The sequence below is a fragment of the Pempheris klunzingeri genome, chromosome 11 (assembly GCF_042242105.1).
Source record: "Pempheris klunzingeri isolate RE-2024b chromosome 11, fPemKlu1.hap1, whole genome shotgun sequence".
Lineage (NCBI taxonomy): Eukaryota > Metazoa > Chordata > Actinopteri > Acropomatiformes > Pempheridae > Pempheris > Pempheris klunzingeri.
In genome coordinates, this window is record NC_092022.1 from 5010357 (window position 1) to 5028794 (window position 18438).

General features: G+C 41.2%; 1 protein-coding gene across 1 annotated transcript in view; it reads left to right on the forward strand.

Moving 5' to 3' along the window:
• tafa5l (TAFA chemokine like family member 5, like) overlaps nucleotides 1-18438 on the forward strand; it is a 39260-nt gene that overhangs the window by 11252 nt on the left and 9570 nt on the right. Inside the window, exons 2-3 of the mRNA XM_070840258.1 lie at nucleotides 1421-1570; nucleotides 13071-13198. Of these exons, the coding sequence (XP_070696359.1) occupies nucleotides 1421-1570; nucleotides 13071-13198 (278 nt within the window). The remainder of the gene's footprint in view (nucleotides 1-1420; nucleotides 1571-13070; nucleotides 13199-18438) is intronic.

An 18438-nucleotide genomic window follows, 5' to 3' on the forward strand; every position in this document is an offset into this window, starting at 1 on the left:
AGTCTTTTAAAGCACAGGTCCCTGGCCAGGGAGTCATCCATCAATTTATAATGCCTGCACAGCTCTGAAGTAATTCTCTGTGCTTGGACAGAAGTGTGAGAATAGGACACACATACACGACAGAGATGTCTGAGCAAGGTAATCATCACTTTAAGACATTCTGTCCATTTGCCGTTTGACTAGAGCTTAACATGGCTTGAAAATTGGTCCTTTATAGAACCCAGTAGCACTGCCATGTCAACCAAGTCACATGTTATTTCGGCCAGTGGTCCATGTTTCATTAGCTAGTTTAACAATTGAATAGTAGTATTGTAAAATATCTTTTTTGTTGCCCCTGGGACAAATGTAAAGCTGATATTTTGCACATAAGACGTACTGATTCCAAACAATATACAGGGTATTTGCTAGTGAGTTGTTAGTCCAGATGATGGACTAACATACAACTAATTAGAATTGATTCTAAAGGGGACATGCATGTCTGTACCTAAGTGCAGCGGCTGACACCAGTCAAGCACACAACGGCCCAAAATATTCCCATAGGAAAGACGTGCTGGAGCTTCAGAAATGATGGCAATTCAAAAACACATATGGAAAAACAAAATGCGTATGACATTACAAAAATGATTCATTTGACATTTTATTAAATTTAGCCTCAAAACATCTTGTTAAAGTCACAATTTGTTGACGTAATCATCCAGCCCAGCCTCCTCTCTCGGGGGTTTGGTTGTGCTGTAACAATGTCAGACAAGGCCACCTTTGCTTCTGACTGACTAAAGTCTGTGTCCATGTGCCCGTAAGAAGATGAGCACACATAGGTTGTTTTATGCATTTGAATAAAAGACCAGTGCTGCTGTTTCCCTGCTGAGGATAGTCTCGATATCACATAATATAATGGACTGATTACTATGAAATTCACTGAGCACATTCACGTTCTCAATCAAAAGACGGCTTTTGATTTTATTCTGAATGCTCAGAGAAAAGCAAAACAGCCAGTGTCGTGTTTCTTTCCTTTAAGCGCTTTCATATCTTGGAGCTTTAGACGTGTAGGCTTGTTAAGTTTCTGCTATGACTAGCCAAATAGAAAATGTTCTTTTAACAGATTCTTGGAGGGATCCTTGTTTTCCATATGATCACTGTAAGACGCTTTTATCAACAGAGCAGCCAGCCACACTGCATTACAGCTGAAGAGGCATTCTAGCTGGCTGCTTTCAAAGCAAAAACCAGTTTCTCAATTTTCTATTTGAGATTTTAAATGAGAGTATTAAACTGTTCAGCACAACACAGACCAAAAGCCTTTGTCCAGACTGCCTGTTTTTTTTTTTTTTTACTTTTGAACACCAGTTGCTGCTCTGTAATACGTTCATTATAGTCTCATTATGCTAATGTGATGTACTTTGTTCCTTGCTGCTGTGTTTGGCAGGCCAGTTGGCGGTGGGAACCTGCGAGATAGTGATGCTCAACAGAGACAGCAGCGTTCCCAGGCGGACCATCGCTAGGCAGACGGCCCGCTGCGCCTGCCGGAGAGGCCAGATCGCCGGGACCACCAGGGCAAGACCAGCATGTGTAGACGGTGCGTTGAATGACCTTTCTATCCCCAGTGGAGGGCAATTGTCCGGCGGCGGATTTTACAGATTTTGGTTGGAGTGAGCCAGAACAACAGGCCAAATGGTTAGAGAAGCTAATGGAAAAATGTGTCTTGGGGATGTAAATGTTTCCCCCTCTTTTCACCACCACTGTTGTCCCATTGAGAGACGCACTGAAACGGCCCAAATGTATGAATGTGGAGCAGGCGGTGCTGGAAAGGAGCAACATTGTGTGGATAACTGAATATTGATTCTATAAATAAGAGTTCCTCCGCTGGTCCTCAGGAGCATTAGAAGCATTTTAATTTAATGGTAATTTAATTAACTGAAAGTTATCCCATTTATTCAAAGTACAACTATTACTATTCCCATTATAGGCACCTCTGTCTCACCTGTGGTTACCATATAGTTCATTACTAAATGAACTACAACTTTCAGGCAGGGGGTCAGAACAGAACCTCTAATCTTTGTCTATATGGGATCATTTGCAGGAGTCTCTGCCATAGACCTCTTTAACACTTGCACAGCAGTGTTGTGTTTAAACTAGAATTATTCTCTGAGCATTTACTCTGAGGAAAGATTTGCCTTTAATGTGCACTAAGTGAACACTGGATGAATGCTTGAGTCATGGCTTTATTTTGACTCAGTGGTAAATATAGAGGTGATGATGTAACGTGAAGTTTTAAATATTTTAAATATTTATGTTAGTTAAAGGAAAAGTTTGACGTTCAGGGAATAACATTAAGGCACTTTCTTTAGAAGATGAGAAGATTGGTACCATTTTCATATCTGTACGGTGAAAAGGTACCACGAGCAACCGCTTAGCTTAGTTTAGCAGAAACACTGGACACTAGCTGAGACTTCAAGAAGTAACAGCTCCCTGTTAAGCAATAGTTCGGCACATGACCCCCCTCTTTTACACTTTTTGTTCTAGGTTAGCTGTTTCCCCATATTTCTAGTGTTTATGCTAAACTAAATGAGCATGCTGCTTCCGGTAGCCTCATATTTAACTGACAGACATGAGCGTGGTGTCAGTTTTCTCATTTCATTCTTGGCAAGAAAGCAAATAAGCACATTTTCCAAAATGTCTGTCGTCTTGGTTTAAGGTTGTGTCTGTTCTCCACAGTGCATCACTTGTACATTCATATTAAAAGAAGAAAGAACTTGTGAGTAACAAATCACAGCTCTTTTTAACATATATTTAGAACACGTTGGTTCCAACTCAGACAAACTCACTGAAGTATTGATTACAGAGCAGCCTACCAGAGGGACGGGATACTGCAGACTGGTAACAGATTTTGGGCTTCGGGCCTCAAATCTGCAAGTAGCCACAGAAATACAGCAGGGACTAAAAATACATGATATAAAGAGTGATAATGGCAAGTAATGGCGTGTGGAATCCTTAACTCAGCTGTAACACCGTCCATAAAGCTTTTTCAAAGCAGACATTTTGACATAACAGGAACATTATGAAAAATCATAACAGGAGAGCGCAGGTGTAACTATTAACATTAATGATAGATCCGTTCCATTATGTGTCCCATCGCAGTGAACCAGCATGCAGAGTAGCAGGGCCCTTCATCTGGCACACCTGAGTGCTGCGTAGTCATTAATGTTATTTCAGTCAGAGACACTTCCCTTGAAGTCCCTTAATCCCCTAATAAACACATACATGAACATTCAATCTTAGTAAAATTAACAAAATGGGAGGGAGCTGCGGCAGCAAACGTGATCATCAGAGCAACAGCGAAGGGAAGCGTCAGGTTATAACGTCCGCACTGTACACCAGCATGAACATGATTGGATGTTACCAGCTACGCAGCTGTCAATGAGCCAATCACTGCGAAGCGAGGTTCAAATAGCTGCCAATCAGCCAACACAAGCACGACTTCGGTGCTCTGTCTGAGCGAACGCCATGCTTCATTAATTACACCTGCGCTTTTCCTGCTGTGACACATTAAAATGTCACATGTCATATTATCGTGAAAAGGCTCTGTTGTAAAAGGATCTGCTTTCTTTTTCTTATCTGTCTGGTGTTACAGGAACAGAAGGGAGGTTCAAAATGTGTCATATCACATTAGTGATGTTGTGCTGTGGTGATAGACTTGTGTCATGACTAAGTACAGTGGCGTCAAGCGTGGCTCAAAGTGAAAGTAAGATTTTATTAATATGGCTGTGGTTAGATCTACAGTAAACCGATGTAATTGCACACTAAGCGATGTGAGAAGACAGTAACAACAAAAAGCGGCAAAATAACGAGCTTACTTATTGTCCTGAGTTTTGTTATTTAAAAATAGACCCTTTTTAGTTCAGTTTTATCCGCCATTCCTAGACATCACATGAAAGTCTGCCACAGGGTGCAACCAGAAGAAACAAAGAGGTCCAATAGAACAAAAATGCATGGGCTTCCTCCTTTCTCCATTAAAAGCAACTGCCGATGTAATTTGGTTGTTTAACCAGCCAATCGATAATCGCTTTGCACGTCTCTCTTTTTGATGCCTTTTAGACTGCTTGACTCCCAACTATGTGATTGGCTGTCCGCATCAGACCTCCAACAGTCAGCCAGTGTGACATCAGCAAATTAGTAATCACTTTGTCTCTCTTTTCCGTTGTCTTCGGTCTGTATAGTACTGAATTTTCCTCCTCTGGTGGTTTTAATACACTCCAGCTGAATAAAGATCACTTGTAATGGAGAGTGTGTGGTGCTCATCCACTTTGTAGATAAGATTTTCTACTTTAAAGCCTGGTAGCCTCTCTGTGTTATTGGACAGGATCTAGAGGAGGTTGATAAGACAGATGAGAAGACTTGGGGGGGGGGGGGGGGGGTTGACACAGTCCATCTGCAATGCTGATTGGATCTCGCCATATCACAATCGCATGCATCAGATGCACCATTAGTTCCATCGCGCAGTGACTCATGTTAGCCTTAATCTAATAGCCTTGACACGAGACCGCTGTCCCACAGCCTGTGTCACACTCCCCACGCTGATTTTAACCACCTCTCCCTCTCTGTGGACGCCTCTGTGTAACACTCAACAGATGCTAATTAACTTACAGAGAAGTATGATTACAGCAGCAGGAAATTGATTATTACTGGCTTCCCGCCGCACCACACCCTCCACTCCATTAATAGCCAGTGCATTAAAGATGGAGCCTGTTGCTCGCAGGCTCATTTAAAGGCTTTCTGGTGTCAGCTGAAATAATTTCCATCATCACAAGGAATTTCTGCCTACTGCATGAGAACGCCATGGATCTCATGCTGCCAGTGTCTCATGTCCAGATGTACTCCAGATGACCTTAAGTTCCGAGTGTATTCACTTACATTTGCGTTTGATGTGAATTCCCATAAATGCCCCTTGAACCTGCTAAGCACATAAACTAATTTACTGACTTATAAACATGTTTATTCATTTGCATCTCTCACCGAGGCTTTGGCATACTCCTCACTGAGCTGTTATTAACACACCAAGGGCTCACTGTCCTCGGTCAATTTAATAAAACTATTTCACAGCTGCAGCAGGAGTGGATCACTGCCTATGTGAGATCCGCTGTGATAGAATAGTGACATTTAATAAAGGTGGAACCATCACCGACATTACTCTGTCCTGATATTGTGTATTTACATGAACTTTTGCAATTGGATTATTTCTCCCTTTCAGCACATCTGATTTTTTTAAACGTGGATGGAGATGCAACTTTACATTAATGCCTCTTTTTGAGTTATTTTTGAGTTTTTTGTCATTTATAGTGTTTAAGTCTAGAGCATTCTTGGCAGTGGCAGTGCTTTTTCCAGAGAAAATCAAGTATTTCTGTCTTTTCTGTCCTTAAGACTAAAGAAAAAAAAAGAAAATGTGGTGAAGTTGCCTCGTGCTTCACACCCCAGAAGTACAAAGCAAAGCACATCCACTCTGATGTGGGCAAGGTCCCCGTATCAAACACATAAAACCACAAAGCGTAAATCCAGGTGTTACGTATCATTTCTGTGATCCAGAACTCACAAAATTGTAGTTACATACATAACTCTCATTTGGAGTGATTTGAAAATAAGTAGACAGATCTAAAGCAAGCAGCCAACAGTGGTTAGGGTGCAGTTACCTTGTGTTTACCATATAACAACATCATCTCTGCTTCAGTTCTGGCAGGGGATTATTTTTTTTCTTTTAATTTTCTAAAAATGTATGTATTTATTTTGTTTTTGTTTGATTGTTTTTGCATGTTGTGGCCCCCTCTTGCTCCGAAATATGCCAAAAATCAATAAGAATAAATTAAAAACAAAGCAAAAAACCTGATTAGTCACTGGAGCAACGCAGGTGGGAGTGTTGATGGTTGTCAGCCTGATTTCTTGGCCCTTCCCTGTATTCAATAACATTTTTAGGAGTCTGCATTTGCATGAAAAAGATCCAGATACAGAAAACTAATCTTGGGATGTCATTTTGTCTTCCTGGGAATAATTAAACGTTGTGATTCACAGGTGAAACACTGCCAGGAACGATCATTTATTTCACAATTGTTTGCAATGAAGGCCGCTAATGACGTCAGATCTTTTTTGGATGTGAAGTCAGTGAGACAGACTGTAACTGTAACATTTATAAATAGGAACCAACTGCTGAGAAGTAGAAGCAAACGCACAAACATGGGAATTCTGCCAGAGTGGGTGTAAATAAATAACTAACTGTGCTGTAGGGCAACCAAACTTAAACTAACTAAATCATCTTCCTAAAAGTCAGGGCTGACTGGATCTGGAGTAAGTAATCTCAGTAAGTTATATATATTTATATATCTATATATCTACACATAAATACATGGTGAGTATACTGAATGATCCGTCAAGACAACCAATTGGCCATCATGTCCCACTTGCGGGATTGCAGCCTGCCAACACAAATGTTGAAGAACACCCATGACGGCTCTAGAATCAGCACCACGGAGAGCGGTGAAGATAGATTTGTTGAGTAGATTCATTTTCTTGGAAAGACTTTAGATGTGTCCTAGTTCTGTACTACAGACAGCGCATGATGCATGATTCTATCTGGATTTGAATATGTAGTGTGACACAATTAAGTCTGCGTTCTGAAATTGCTAGATTTTTGAGAGTTGTGTTGATGGACTGTCACACAATGTATAAAGGAAAGAAAATTACAATAAATTGTGAATGTTGTAAAATACATCACTAACTGCAAAGACAGTGTTCTGGGGAAGTTAGTTTGTAGTGTATACTCTTATTAACGTGCTTTGGAGCACGGCATTTATTTTGCCCTGAGTTGCTCTTTCTACTTGACCTTTCTGAATTGTAAATTAAATGAGTGGGCGGTAATGGATCTGTTCACGCGTCTGTTTGTTCATCTGTCATGTGTAATATTTCAGGTGCTGCTGCCTGGATTTTTAATGAAACTCACAGAAATGAATCTTAACACAGTATTCAGGCATTTCGCCTGCCAGTTATAGTGATTGGCATGTTGGTGGTGGAGGGGATTACAAGTCAGCACTCAAACTTTAATAAACACACTCTCCTTTCCTGCAGGTTTGACTGATGTGGAATTTAATGCCCATACACAGCGATTCTTGCATTACAAAGTTACTTCAAAGACCATCAGTTTATGTCATATTGGATTTTCCACCATTTTGAATCCCTTCCCATCAGCAAGGAACAGACGATATTGCTTACGATCATCAACTTTACTTTCTTTGAACAGAACGGTGCACTGCGCACTGGTCAGATACCTTACGCAGATGTTTGCAGGTGACCAGTGTGTCCAGGCAACTTCATGCAGTGAGTTTAGATTGGAGAACTCATCTGCACATTTAGAATCACCGGCAAAGGCTCACAGCTTTGAATCTCTTTGCTGATGCCTGTAGTGAATAGAAGCTAAACTCCAAGGTCTGTGTATGATGTTGCCTTACATTTTCAAATGTACAACATTCTGCAGTTTGATAGCATAAAGGAGATAATAGGACAAAGGAGATAATAGGACAAATACTTTTATCTCCCTCACTATGCTGCTACTATTCACACATCCTTACCTGCTGTAATCCAAATAAATTTTGTTGTATGTGTTTTATCTTAGGCTTTGTTGGCTGATTGGCCCAGATAGCGGCTGCATTGCTCATGCAGCATGACATGTTTACTCTGCTTTTCCTTATTTGTTTTAATTCGCTGAACATTTTCTTGCTATGTGACAATTGCAGTGTATTTTCCCCACAAAAAAAACTTTTGTTAGTCTTTTCCAGGACATATTTCAAGCTTTTTTGCCCTCTTTTTGTGCTGCTGTGTGTCACCGTTGTGATGGTTCAGTCTGCACACTGTACACCGGAGGATTATGTGCTTTTCCTTGCTTGTCTCCCTGCTCTCACTCTAATCTGCTCCCCGACTCCCTCCCACTCCCTCTCCCTTTCTCTGCTTGGCCTGTTGTTGCCATGCCACCACATCGCACTGTAATCGTATGAAGCTTGATGGCCACCATGATAAGAGTCTGCAGGCTGCAGGGAGACCGTTAATATGCTGGCAGCAAGCTTCAGCTTTCACACTCAGTGCAATGATTATTGACACTAAATGAGCAAAAAAAAAAGTGATGCTGAAAGGAGGTTAAGCTAAAGGAAAGCTCTCTTCAGAGTTCTAATGTCTACACACCACTGAGAAGATTAGTTGAACTCTTTATTTACCTCAACTGCTGAGAGAACCAAGACTTAATTTGAAAAAAAAAAAACTTTTTATATGAGAGGCTTTGAATTTGTAAAATCTACAAAGTTGGGTTTCATTGACAGTTCTTCTTCTTCTTGGAAGTGGAAAACAAAAGCTACAGGAAATAAATAGTGATCCGATTGAATACCAGCTTTTATTCTAGAATTTATGGGATGCTCCTTTTACATCTCAAATTGATCACCTGTCCCAACGCTACGAAATGGCTTCTCAATTTCAAATTAATGGAGCCTAAATTTTCTGTCCACGTCAACAACAGCAAAACCAAAGAATTATATATTTGTGATATTAGTGGAAGCGTTTTCCAGCCCCAAAATGCTGCAAAGAGACAGATTCATTTGAAATACAGGAAAAATCAATATCTCTGTCAGTGAATGTGTGTGTGACAGCAGTCTGGTGTTTTCACCAAAGCAACATTTGTAAGTCAGCAGAAACATGAAATGAAATATCTAATATAACTCGCTAACCTCACTCCCCTATGACTGATTCACAACCACACATGTAACATTGAAGATTCAGATTGTGAATATCGTGAATGCTGCCAAATGGATTTCACTATATCGGCCTAATTTCCTGGTTTGATGCCACCTCGATGAACTGTATTGATACAGATTACTGATCGTTTGAATCATTTGTGATCTAATCTCCTATCTCAGACATTACCATCCAGAAATGCAAAGAAAGCAAAGCCATTTGAAAACAAGCCCAAAAAATAAAACTGATAAATCTCCGTAATTCACAGCAACAGCTTGCTCGACAAAACACACAGTTTATTATGAGGTATAGAGTCATTTGTTGCTTGGCTGCTGGCTGCGTTTAAAATGTGTTTAATGTTGGATTTTTCTGTTGTCATAATTAGAACTGAAAGACTATCGGGCCTCTGATAGCAGGTTGCGCTGCGTAGAGGACAGAGGGCTGAAAATCTGTCCACTACAAATTGATCCATGATTGAAGCTTAATTAACATCAGCCAGTAAGCCTGTGAAATCTGTTACAGTGCTTCTGGTGCCCAGCTAAACTAGTTAGCTAATGTTGTTGGGTACAAAAAAGAGGCATCAGTATTGGTATAATTATTAAAAGACTTTATTGTTTTGGTGATTCATGCTTCACTTCACGTCGTCTTTTCAATGCAATGAACGTACCAGCTTTTCCTTTTAACATTTGAGAAACTGCCACTAAACTGTCTCTTCTTGTTTCTTGTACCTCATCTAAATACATTTTAAATGAGCTGCCTTTGGCTTTAGTAAAAATTTGATGTTATTTTTTACTTCTGCACAGGCAGTATTTCATCAGAATAGCAGTGCGCCTGGTTTAGACTCACTGTTGTGCCTCCTGCCCGGCTCTGAGTCTCGTCTGGCAGTGCCGTGTTGTGCTGTACTGGGCAGGGCAGGGCTTGGCACTGTGCACCGGGGGACAGATGGTCTTACATGTGATCTAGCTGGAGGTCCAGAGCCGTACCCCAGCAGGGACCTTGGCAGCTGACAAGGCTGGCCCGACGTCCACAGTCCCTGGGTGGGACTCAGACTGTGACGGCAACAGAACGGGCCACCCAGGTGTCAGCCAGACAGACAGACAGACTAGATCCTCTCTTCCAACCACAGCAGCCAGCTGTTTCACCTCTGCTGCTGCTGCTGCTGCAGCACACTGCCACCATCACAAACAGGAAAACATTACAAAACATGCCTGAAATAATGTTCAAACACAACGGAACACAGATACCTATCATAATAAACCCATATTGCCAGGATAGAAACCATCATTCTCAGCCATTTGCACCACTTGAGCGATCCAACAAGCCAGGTTTATTATAATAGCTGCATGTAAAAGATACTTTAAAATGAAATATAACAGCAGACAGATATTTTCATACGGCTTCAGCTCAGAAGCTTAAAGTCTGCTCCGGATGCTGTTGATGTTTGTGTGGGTGGTTGTATCATATAAGCTTTTAAATGTGTCTACAATTGCGTGTGCCAGCATATTGGACAGAGAGGTTTGATGGATAGAGACAAGCTGAAGCCAAACAGCAGCAATGCTGTTCTGTTGCTGCTTTGTGTTATTCATGATGTCGTCATTGATGAAGTTATCACAGCGACACTCTAATCCCAAACGAGACTGTGCGACCGCTCCAACGGCTTACGGCACCAGGAAATTCATCAAGTCATCATAGATCAAGTCACACTGTCATGGATGGCATTGAAAAAGTAACAAGGGCAAGCTATCGAGTGCCTGGATACTGTGGCAGCAGCTGAAAAATGCATTTATTTTAGCCAACCTCCGCGACTCTGGGCTGGCTGGGCTGATGCACTCCACGGTTAGTCAGCACTCCCGCCGCTTTGCCAGCTCAGCTTTTATTCCGTGCCCTGGAAATTGAGTTTTGCTGGCCCTGTAATGTACTCAAAACTACATCTGCAACTGACTGATAAATCTACGCTTTGTTGCGCCTGACGGATGGCTGTGAAAATGAAAATTCACCACGGCATGTTGCTGTGTCAGGAGGAAGGTCACTTTAGATTTTCTCTTGCTCGCTGAGGAATCTCTGCTGAGGGTGAAGCCAAAATGACCATTTTGTCTCAAATTCGAGTTTCAAAGCTGTAATATTTTTGTAAGCTTGTTCGGTTCAATGGTATGACAGGTTTCTGGATTGTTTTGTTCCACCTCTGTCTCTTTTCTGCCTGTGAGGGCAGACTGAAAAAAAACTCAGCTCTTCCTCCAATATGTCAACAATATCTATTATTTGCTGAGGGAGAATGGCTTTATATCAACAGAGTAGTAATTGTGTGTGTGTGTGTGTGTGTGGTTACATACATAAGGGTGCTGTTCAGCTGGCTTGATAAACACCACAAGATGAAAGATCTTTATTGCACAGCAGCAGTCGGGGTCTGATACTCCAAAGACCAATTGCAGACCGTTAACAAGCCCTGGACCAGGAATACCTCACAGCAAAATGTCACAAGGCCTCCCTTTCCAGACCTCCTCACTCTCCCTCTTTCTCTCTCCCTCCCTGTTCCGCCCTCAGCTCTCCTGTGGACATTCAACGAATTGTAGTTCCTCTCTTTCAATTTGCCGACCATGTTACCTCGTTCCACAATGTGCTGCCCCGGGGGATCGTGGGTAGGCAGGAGCAGCGGCCCAGGCCAGGTCCGCAGAGAGCTGATAACCTTTCAGTGTTGCTTTAGCACGCTGTGTAAAGAACAATCAGTGCTTATCAGCGTCGACTACAGGCGAATGCTAATTCAATGTCATGCAGACAGACTGCAGAAGGAGAATGAGAGCATCGCTAGCTTTCACTCTGACAGCCTGATGCCTCCAGCTGACAAATAACTTTAAGAAGACTAAAGCTTGTTCGCTTTATATTGCCTTTCTAATCTGTAATCCACTCCCTCTAATCTATGTATTAAAATATTAGTAATTCCTGCTATTGTATTGGCAATACGCGTCCTGTATAAGACTATATGGTGGTATATATGCAGCTAAACTGGACAGTGTGGCTGAAACAATGTTCAGTGGAGCATAACAACTGTATAAATGAAAAATCCATCAATCTATCCATTAGCTAGCCGCTTATCCTTGAGGGTCCTGGGGGAGCAATCCGAGCTGACGTGCACACAGTTTAGTATTTTCCCCCTGTGACACCTGTCACGCTGTGAACAAGTTCACGTCTAATACCTGAAATGTATTATTTTTAAAATATCAGCATCGATGCGGCACGAACTGCAGCCTCCAGTTTTACATCCGATTAGGGGCCTTTGTTGCATTTCGTTCCCCACCTTTTTCTCTCACTTCCCCCATTTCCTGTCATTTGATTTAAAAAAGGAACAAAAGTCCCCCAACAATAAAATACATAATTATGATTTGAGCGTCGAGTCACTGCAGACATTCAAAGTTTGGGATTTTCTTCTTTGAATGTGCCACACCAATTAGTATTACTTTAGATTTTACAGAAGTCACGCTCTAATTAATCATGGGGAACTTTATTAACATTATTTTGTATATTTTTCAATTGTAATGCATGTAGAAATGCACATATTCAGTGCAGTTGCAGCACTGCTAGTCTTTTTGCACTTGTACATCATTATTCCTTGCAGAGTTTTTGTAGAAAGTGTTCTTCCGGAGTTGGTGGACAAGTTGTCTAGGACCTTTTCAGCGATTGTTGTGGACCAGCAATGAACCCTTGGCCTCGCTATTCCTACAATGCACTGTAGCTCTATGTAGCTGTGCTGCCTGGAGAGATGCTCAGGAGTCTAGTGATAATACTGTTCAACATGTCTGGCCTTGGTGGTGGTGGTGATGGTGAAAAGACAAACAGTTTGAAGATCTCACACATTGTTCACTGAGTGCAAGTTTGCAAAGAAAATGTACAGTGTAGCTTCAAGAAAAGCTATACTCTCCTACTGTGTTATACTCTCATGAAAAGTACCTTATACCTAGAACCTTTTACCTAGAATTACTTTTAAAGGAGGAATATTTAGAGTAACAAAAAAAGGAAGTACCTGTTCCATGCAGTTGCAGTGAAAGCTAGTGTTAGCAGGAGAGTAATTTATGGACCACCAGCTGGTCTGTAAAGGTTACTACCACAGGCAATTCAGACATGGTAGTTCAACAAGAACCTAATTAAAATACTACAGGCTTGTAGACACATCCACATTTGAAGATGCTGTCCTGTGAAGTGAGCATAAAAAGGACAGTTTAGCTATTTGTTCCACAAAAAGTTGACATTTTGAAGCCTCTCTGTTTCCTGCGGATCTCTCTGTCTAATTCGCCTCTTTGCCCTCTTGTCTTTCGCCATCACAGCGCGAATCGTGAGGAGCCGTCAGTGGTGTGAGATGGCTCCCTGTCTGGAGGGGGAGGTCTGCAGCCTCCTGTTCAACCGATCCGGCTGGACCTGCACCAGGGGCAGCGGTCGCATCAAGACCGTCACGGTAATTTACAAGACATGACATTAATATACGCCATATGCACTTAACAGCATCACGGCTGTTCTCCTTGCATGGGTTACCTCCCGGCAGCTGATGGTGTTATGTGAAGCCACGGCCCAGGGCGAGAGGCAGCGCGCTTCTGTTAAACAGCAGGTCGGCGCGCAGGTTTCAAACACCGCATCAGTGCTGAATCACAAAGGGCAGAAAACTGATTCTGGGTCGTATCATCACTGGTTCTTACCCACGTCTAATATCGCTCTGTTGTTTGGTCTGCAGCCAATAAGAATTATATAGAAAAGCTGCTAGATTTGCACTGCTCAGCCGATATCACATTAGCATTGACAAATCCATATCTGAAACCAGACTTCCTTTTTACCAGGAAAAATATTTCATCAGGCAAACCTGAATTCCTCTCAGACCAACTTAAATATATCAGCCAGAAACACCAGCATCTCAGCAGGAATACAAAGTAGGCTCAAATACACTATCTCCTCCCAAAACTACAATAAATCCTTTGAAACTTTGTACAACACCACTTCAGATTTGAGCCTGTTACCAATTCACATCAAATACATTGCTCATACTAAAAGAAATTGTAAGAGAAATGGCCTGTAGTTGAAGCTATAATGGTGAGATTTAATATTGTTTATTAATCATCTGGGTCTAATTTGTCCATTTTAAATTGTGTTCTATTCCACATATGTATTTATGGAACGTAGGAAGACTAGCAGCAGTATCTACTGCACATGGAGGTCAAGAAACAGTAAACAACAGCAGGAATCATCTGCTGTGACGTCACTTATTGGAGGTGTGGTCACATGTGCACCATGCTTGAAAATTTGAACCTATAGCGAGCAATTAATCAGCAATTTATTGGCGCATTTCATTCATTGCTTAGTCACCTAAAGATCAAGCGAGCACGTGATCAGCGGTTTTATTTCAAACATTAACTGTAAGCCTTCTGACTAATGCTGACAAAATGGGATTGATGATGAATATGAATATGACCAGCTGATTAACTGATTTGCTCAAACAAGAAATCAAGACATTTGAGATATCAGGTTCGTGCTGTGAGAAATAATAATTGCTGACAACAGTCTTTGACCTCTTCCTGACTTTGTTAGAGATACAAATGAATACAAAACATGGTAAATTTTTAAAAGCTTCAATATGGTGTCATCTGGTCCTCTGTAGGCTCCTCTCACTGTGCAACATGCATCCAATGCCTCAGAGCTGCCAACGCTGCAGTGCTGACTGAGGCTTCGCTCTGCTATGAACTCTCACTTGATTCAGCAGTGAAACAGCACACAGGAAGCACAAAGCCAAGGAGAGGGTCGACTTGATTTTTTTTTTAGGTTTTTTGTTTTTGTATCTTTGTAAAGGAAGTGTCATTATTAATATGTTTGGAAGTCATGGGTGAAAATAACTCTAAAGGCGCCTACGGACTGGGCAAAAATATCCATGAGTCGCCATGGATACAGGTCTCACTGTCGCTGTGTGGTTCACACTATACCACTTGGCAATTTAGCCTCATGCAACTTTATGTTCAGCAGAAATGGACGAGTTATTTGTTCTTTTTATACCATGCACGCTGTTTTTCTCACCAGGTGATGTCTTCCAACAATGATTATTATTATTATTTGGCTTGAATTCCCTCTGATTTGTTCAACGGTTGGTTGTTTGATCTCCAAAAATACTTACTAAGTTGGAAACTGCTTATGTCACCATCTGAAACCACATCAGGTTACCTCACGTAATATTTAGCCATGTAGGTAAACTTCTTTGAGGCTGAAAGCTCAGAGACAGAATAAATGGAGGTGAATGGAGAACCAAACATTCAAAAGTATCAGTCAAGCCACAGGATCTGGTTGGCAAAAAGCACCTGCTATGATCTGAAATAGCTAATCTGAATTGCCTTTTGCTAGATTATCCCGTTGACTGCATAGTTAAAGCTACCAAGAACAGATTTAAGATGTAAACTGACATATTATCACTTTTTAAGTTGATATTTGATACTTTTTAAATTAATAAATATTTGCCTATTTACACATCCAGCAGATACAGAACATTATCATTTATTTGGGCTGCTTAATGCTCCATTATGTTCTTTGTCCGCCTGTTGTTTGGTGCTAAGCACGTAACACACACTTATTTCATCAGAGCTCTTTTTTTTCCTTAAAACAGCTGCCTTTAAGCCGGAAGGCAATATAAAGCTCTGTAGAGCTGAGAGGACCTGCGGAGCAGATGAATACATTTGTAAGTCGATAGCTATGAGTGACCCCTTTCACATGCACGTAGTCATGTGATCCATTGTAAATGTAGAAATTCTGATTGCAGCGTCTTTAAACAACAGAAAGTCCTCATTTTGTCCTTATTTAAAACCACTAACACAGTTAATATTTTCAGGAGCTTAGACCTTCAAGGTTGAATTGGCCCCAAGGCTGTCTCAACAATATTCACAAATATTAAAGCAGGATTATGTGACTTTTGAGAGAATAAATGGCATATTCATTCTTTTACAAATGGAAATTTAAATTCCCAAACAATGAAACCCTCCATTGCTCAGTTTAATACAACTCTACCTGGTCAGGTATGACCAGCAGCTTATCGTGGCTACTGTTTGCTAATGGAAGCAAACTTCAGTTTGAATCAGTCTGAATCGACTTCATGACTCCTGTGGATTTGCATTAGTGCTACATTATAGTTTTTTTTTTAATCATATACCATTATTACCATTCCCATGCAGCAAATATATACGTAGGTTGGATTTAATGTATATATATCTCCATAGGTACTGGATTTTAAAGTAAAGTAAACTTTAAGTTAATGGTTTTAAAAATCTGATAACAATAATTGGGGGATATTCTTTTTTTTTTTGTAGGTGAGCACGTGAAATCACAGGAGTGTGCCCAAGATATGTAGTGAGACAGGAACAGGGCAGTTTACAATTAAAATATATAAACTTGCCTCTCTGAGAGACAAACTACATAATGGCAACACTGTTTCTAAACTAGCTCAAACATATATTTGACGTGTGTATCCACCTGCCATATAGTAATGCCGATTTGTAGACTAAAAGCCATCAAACCAGTTTGATATCTGATGTTTATAATTTTCTACCTTTGTGTCAGTAATTGAATAAATCTGTTCAAACGGCAGCAAATACACAGAGATATGCCTCAGGTGTGAATATGTCAAAACAGAGAGAGAGCGAGACTAAACGAAGAAGCGGAGGGATGTAACTTAGAGAGACAGAGCGAGTGAAACGGCACAATACAACATGTTGATGTGGGCAAGAGATGACAGGATGGACAGAACAGGAACGATTGCTGTCCTCATCATCAGGTACACAAGGCCAAGGGTCAACCTGTGACCGGGTCTGTTGATTTTTTTTTTTTCTTACTCTCTCTTTCTTTCATCTCTCTCACATGCTCTCGCTTTATCTCCTTCATTCCTCCGCCTCCTCCACCCAGCAGCCCTGGGCAGCTGCGTCAGATTTTATGCACGCGTTCCCATCGTACTGTAATCTACCCTGACAGCACACTTAGGTTAGTGTTTTGCTTTTTGTACATGCATTTGCAAAAAAAAAAAAAAATGCAGTTTACGTGTTCCTCTGCATACTTTCAATTAGCTATTACTGAGGAGAGTTTTGCAGAAGTTAATCACAAGTGATGCTGGTGTTCTTTTTTTTTTTTTTTTAGTAGTAGGGAGAGGGGGGGGGGATTTGGCAACGGAAAAGAGGGGGTATCCAGAGGTATTTGTTCTAAGACCTGAAATGGGAGGAAAGCACATTCTGGAAGATAAATGAAAATGAGAAATCTATAAAGAGGATTGATCAGGCTGGAGTGTGGAGGGAGAGGGAGCGGGATAGAGAGAGCCAGGCTGCTGCTAGGCCACCGGCCAAGCTCTGTCTGTCCGCATCTGTGTGAGAGTATCGGTGAGAAAGAGAGTGTGGAGAGGGGGTTTTAATTGTGGGTGACTCTGTCCTCACGTGTACATAATCTCATTACAAGCAGTAGGAGCATTCACTGTGACAATGTGGGTTCCTGACAGCTGATAATGGCTGCGCTCATTATTCACCCTGTGGTGCGTAGGCTTCATGTAGGTGGAGTTAGCCACTAAAATAAAGTGACAAATGTACCTGATGGAAGCAAATCATGCATCTAATAAAACATATATTACACTGCTAAAATCATTTAAACATCGGGTTGGGGCTCAGTAGCATTTTATCAAATGTAAATCCAGTATCGAAACACTATTTAAAGGCAGAGTCCGCAGCACTGGACAAAGTAGTAGACAGTGATGAGAGGACCGGACAACGCCACCAGGTCCCTCATTCCTTCTGTACACAACTGCTGACTGACAGCCTCTCTTAGGTTTTCAGTCTAGCATATAAATAACTCTGTTAGATGCAACAATCATATAAACACGAGCAAAACAGCTGTCACAAACCTAACATTACCTTTAGCTCAATAGCAGCTGCTCAGTAGGCTCAGAGGCTGCTTTCTGCTGTTAGCTCATTAAACGACGGTCTGCCGCTGAGCAGTGATTTAAGCACTGGTCACACTATCTAGCTAGCTGGCTTATCCATGTGGAAGACTCTGGTCATGTGCAATGGGTGCACTTGCAGCATGCGTGCAGGTAGGCTGCCACGTATCTAGACAGGTAGGTCGTCATTTGGCTCAAATGAAATGGTTGGATGAGTCTATTACAGGCCTATGACAACCGCAAATACCATTTTTTTTTATTGAGCAATTTCATTTATTCATTGCTGTCAGGCTGTTATGACAATTTCAGCCAACAAAAAGCGCTTCTACAATAAGTTGCAGTAACAAGTTGAGCTTTCACAGTTGTTCGGTAAAGGTAAAAATAACTCGAATGTATTAAGATGTGTATTTTCTCAGCAGAAAGGCAGAAACACTTCAGCTTTGAGTGGCAGCTTAATTAAAGCCCACATTCCTGTGCCGCAGCTACAACCTGACAACCAGATGAGCAGGAGAAGATATGAAATGGTGATTAAATGAATCTGTCACATTGAAAAAAATGATTCAGAACTATTAAGTTCATGTGTTTAAATCATCGAAATGATGTGATATGTCTGAACGTTTAGTCGGGAAAATGACGGAGCAAACAGCTGAAAATATTTATTGAATATCAACTTTGTGCAGCTGGTTATTTAAGAGGGGAAAGGACATGAAAGGGTTTGCTTGTACATTTTACATCAACATTCCTCCACTGAGCAG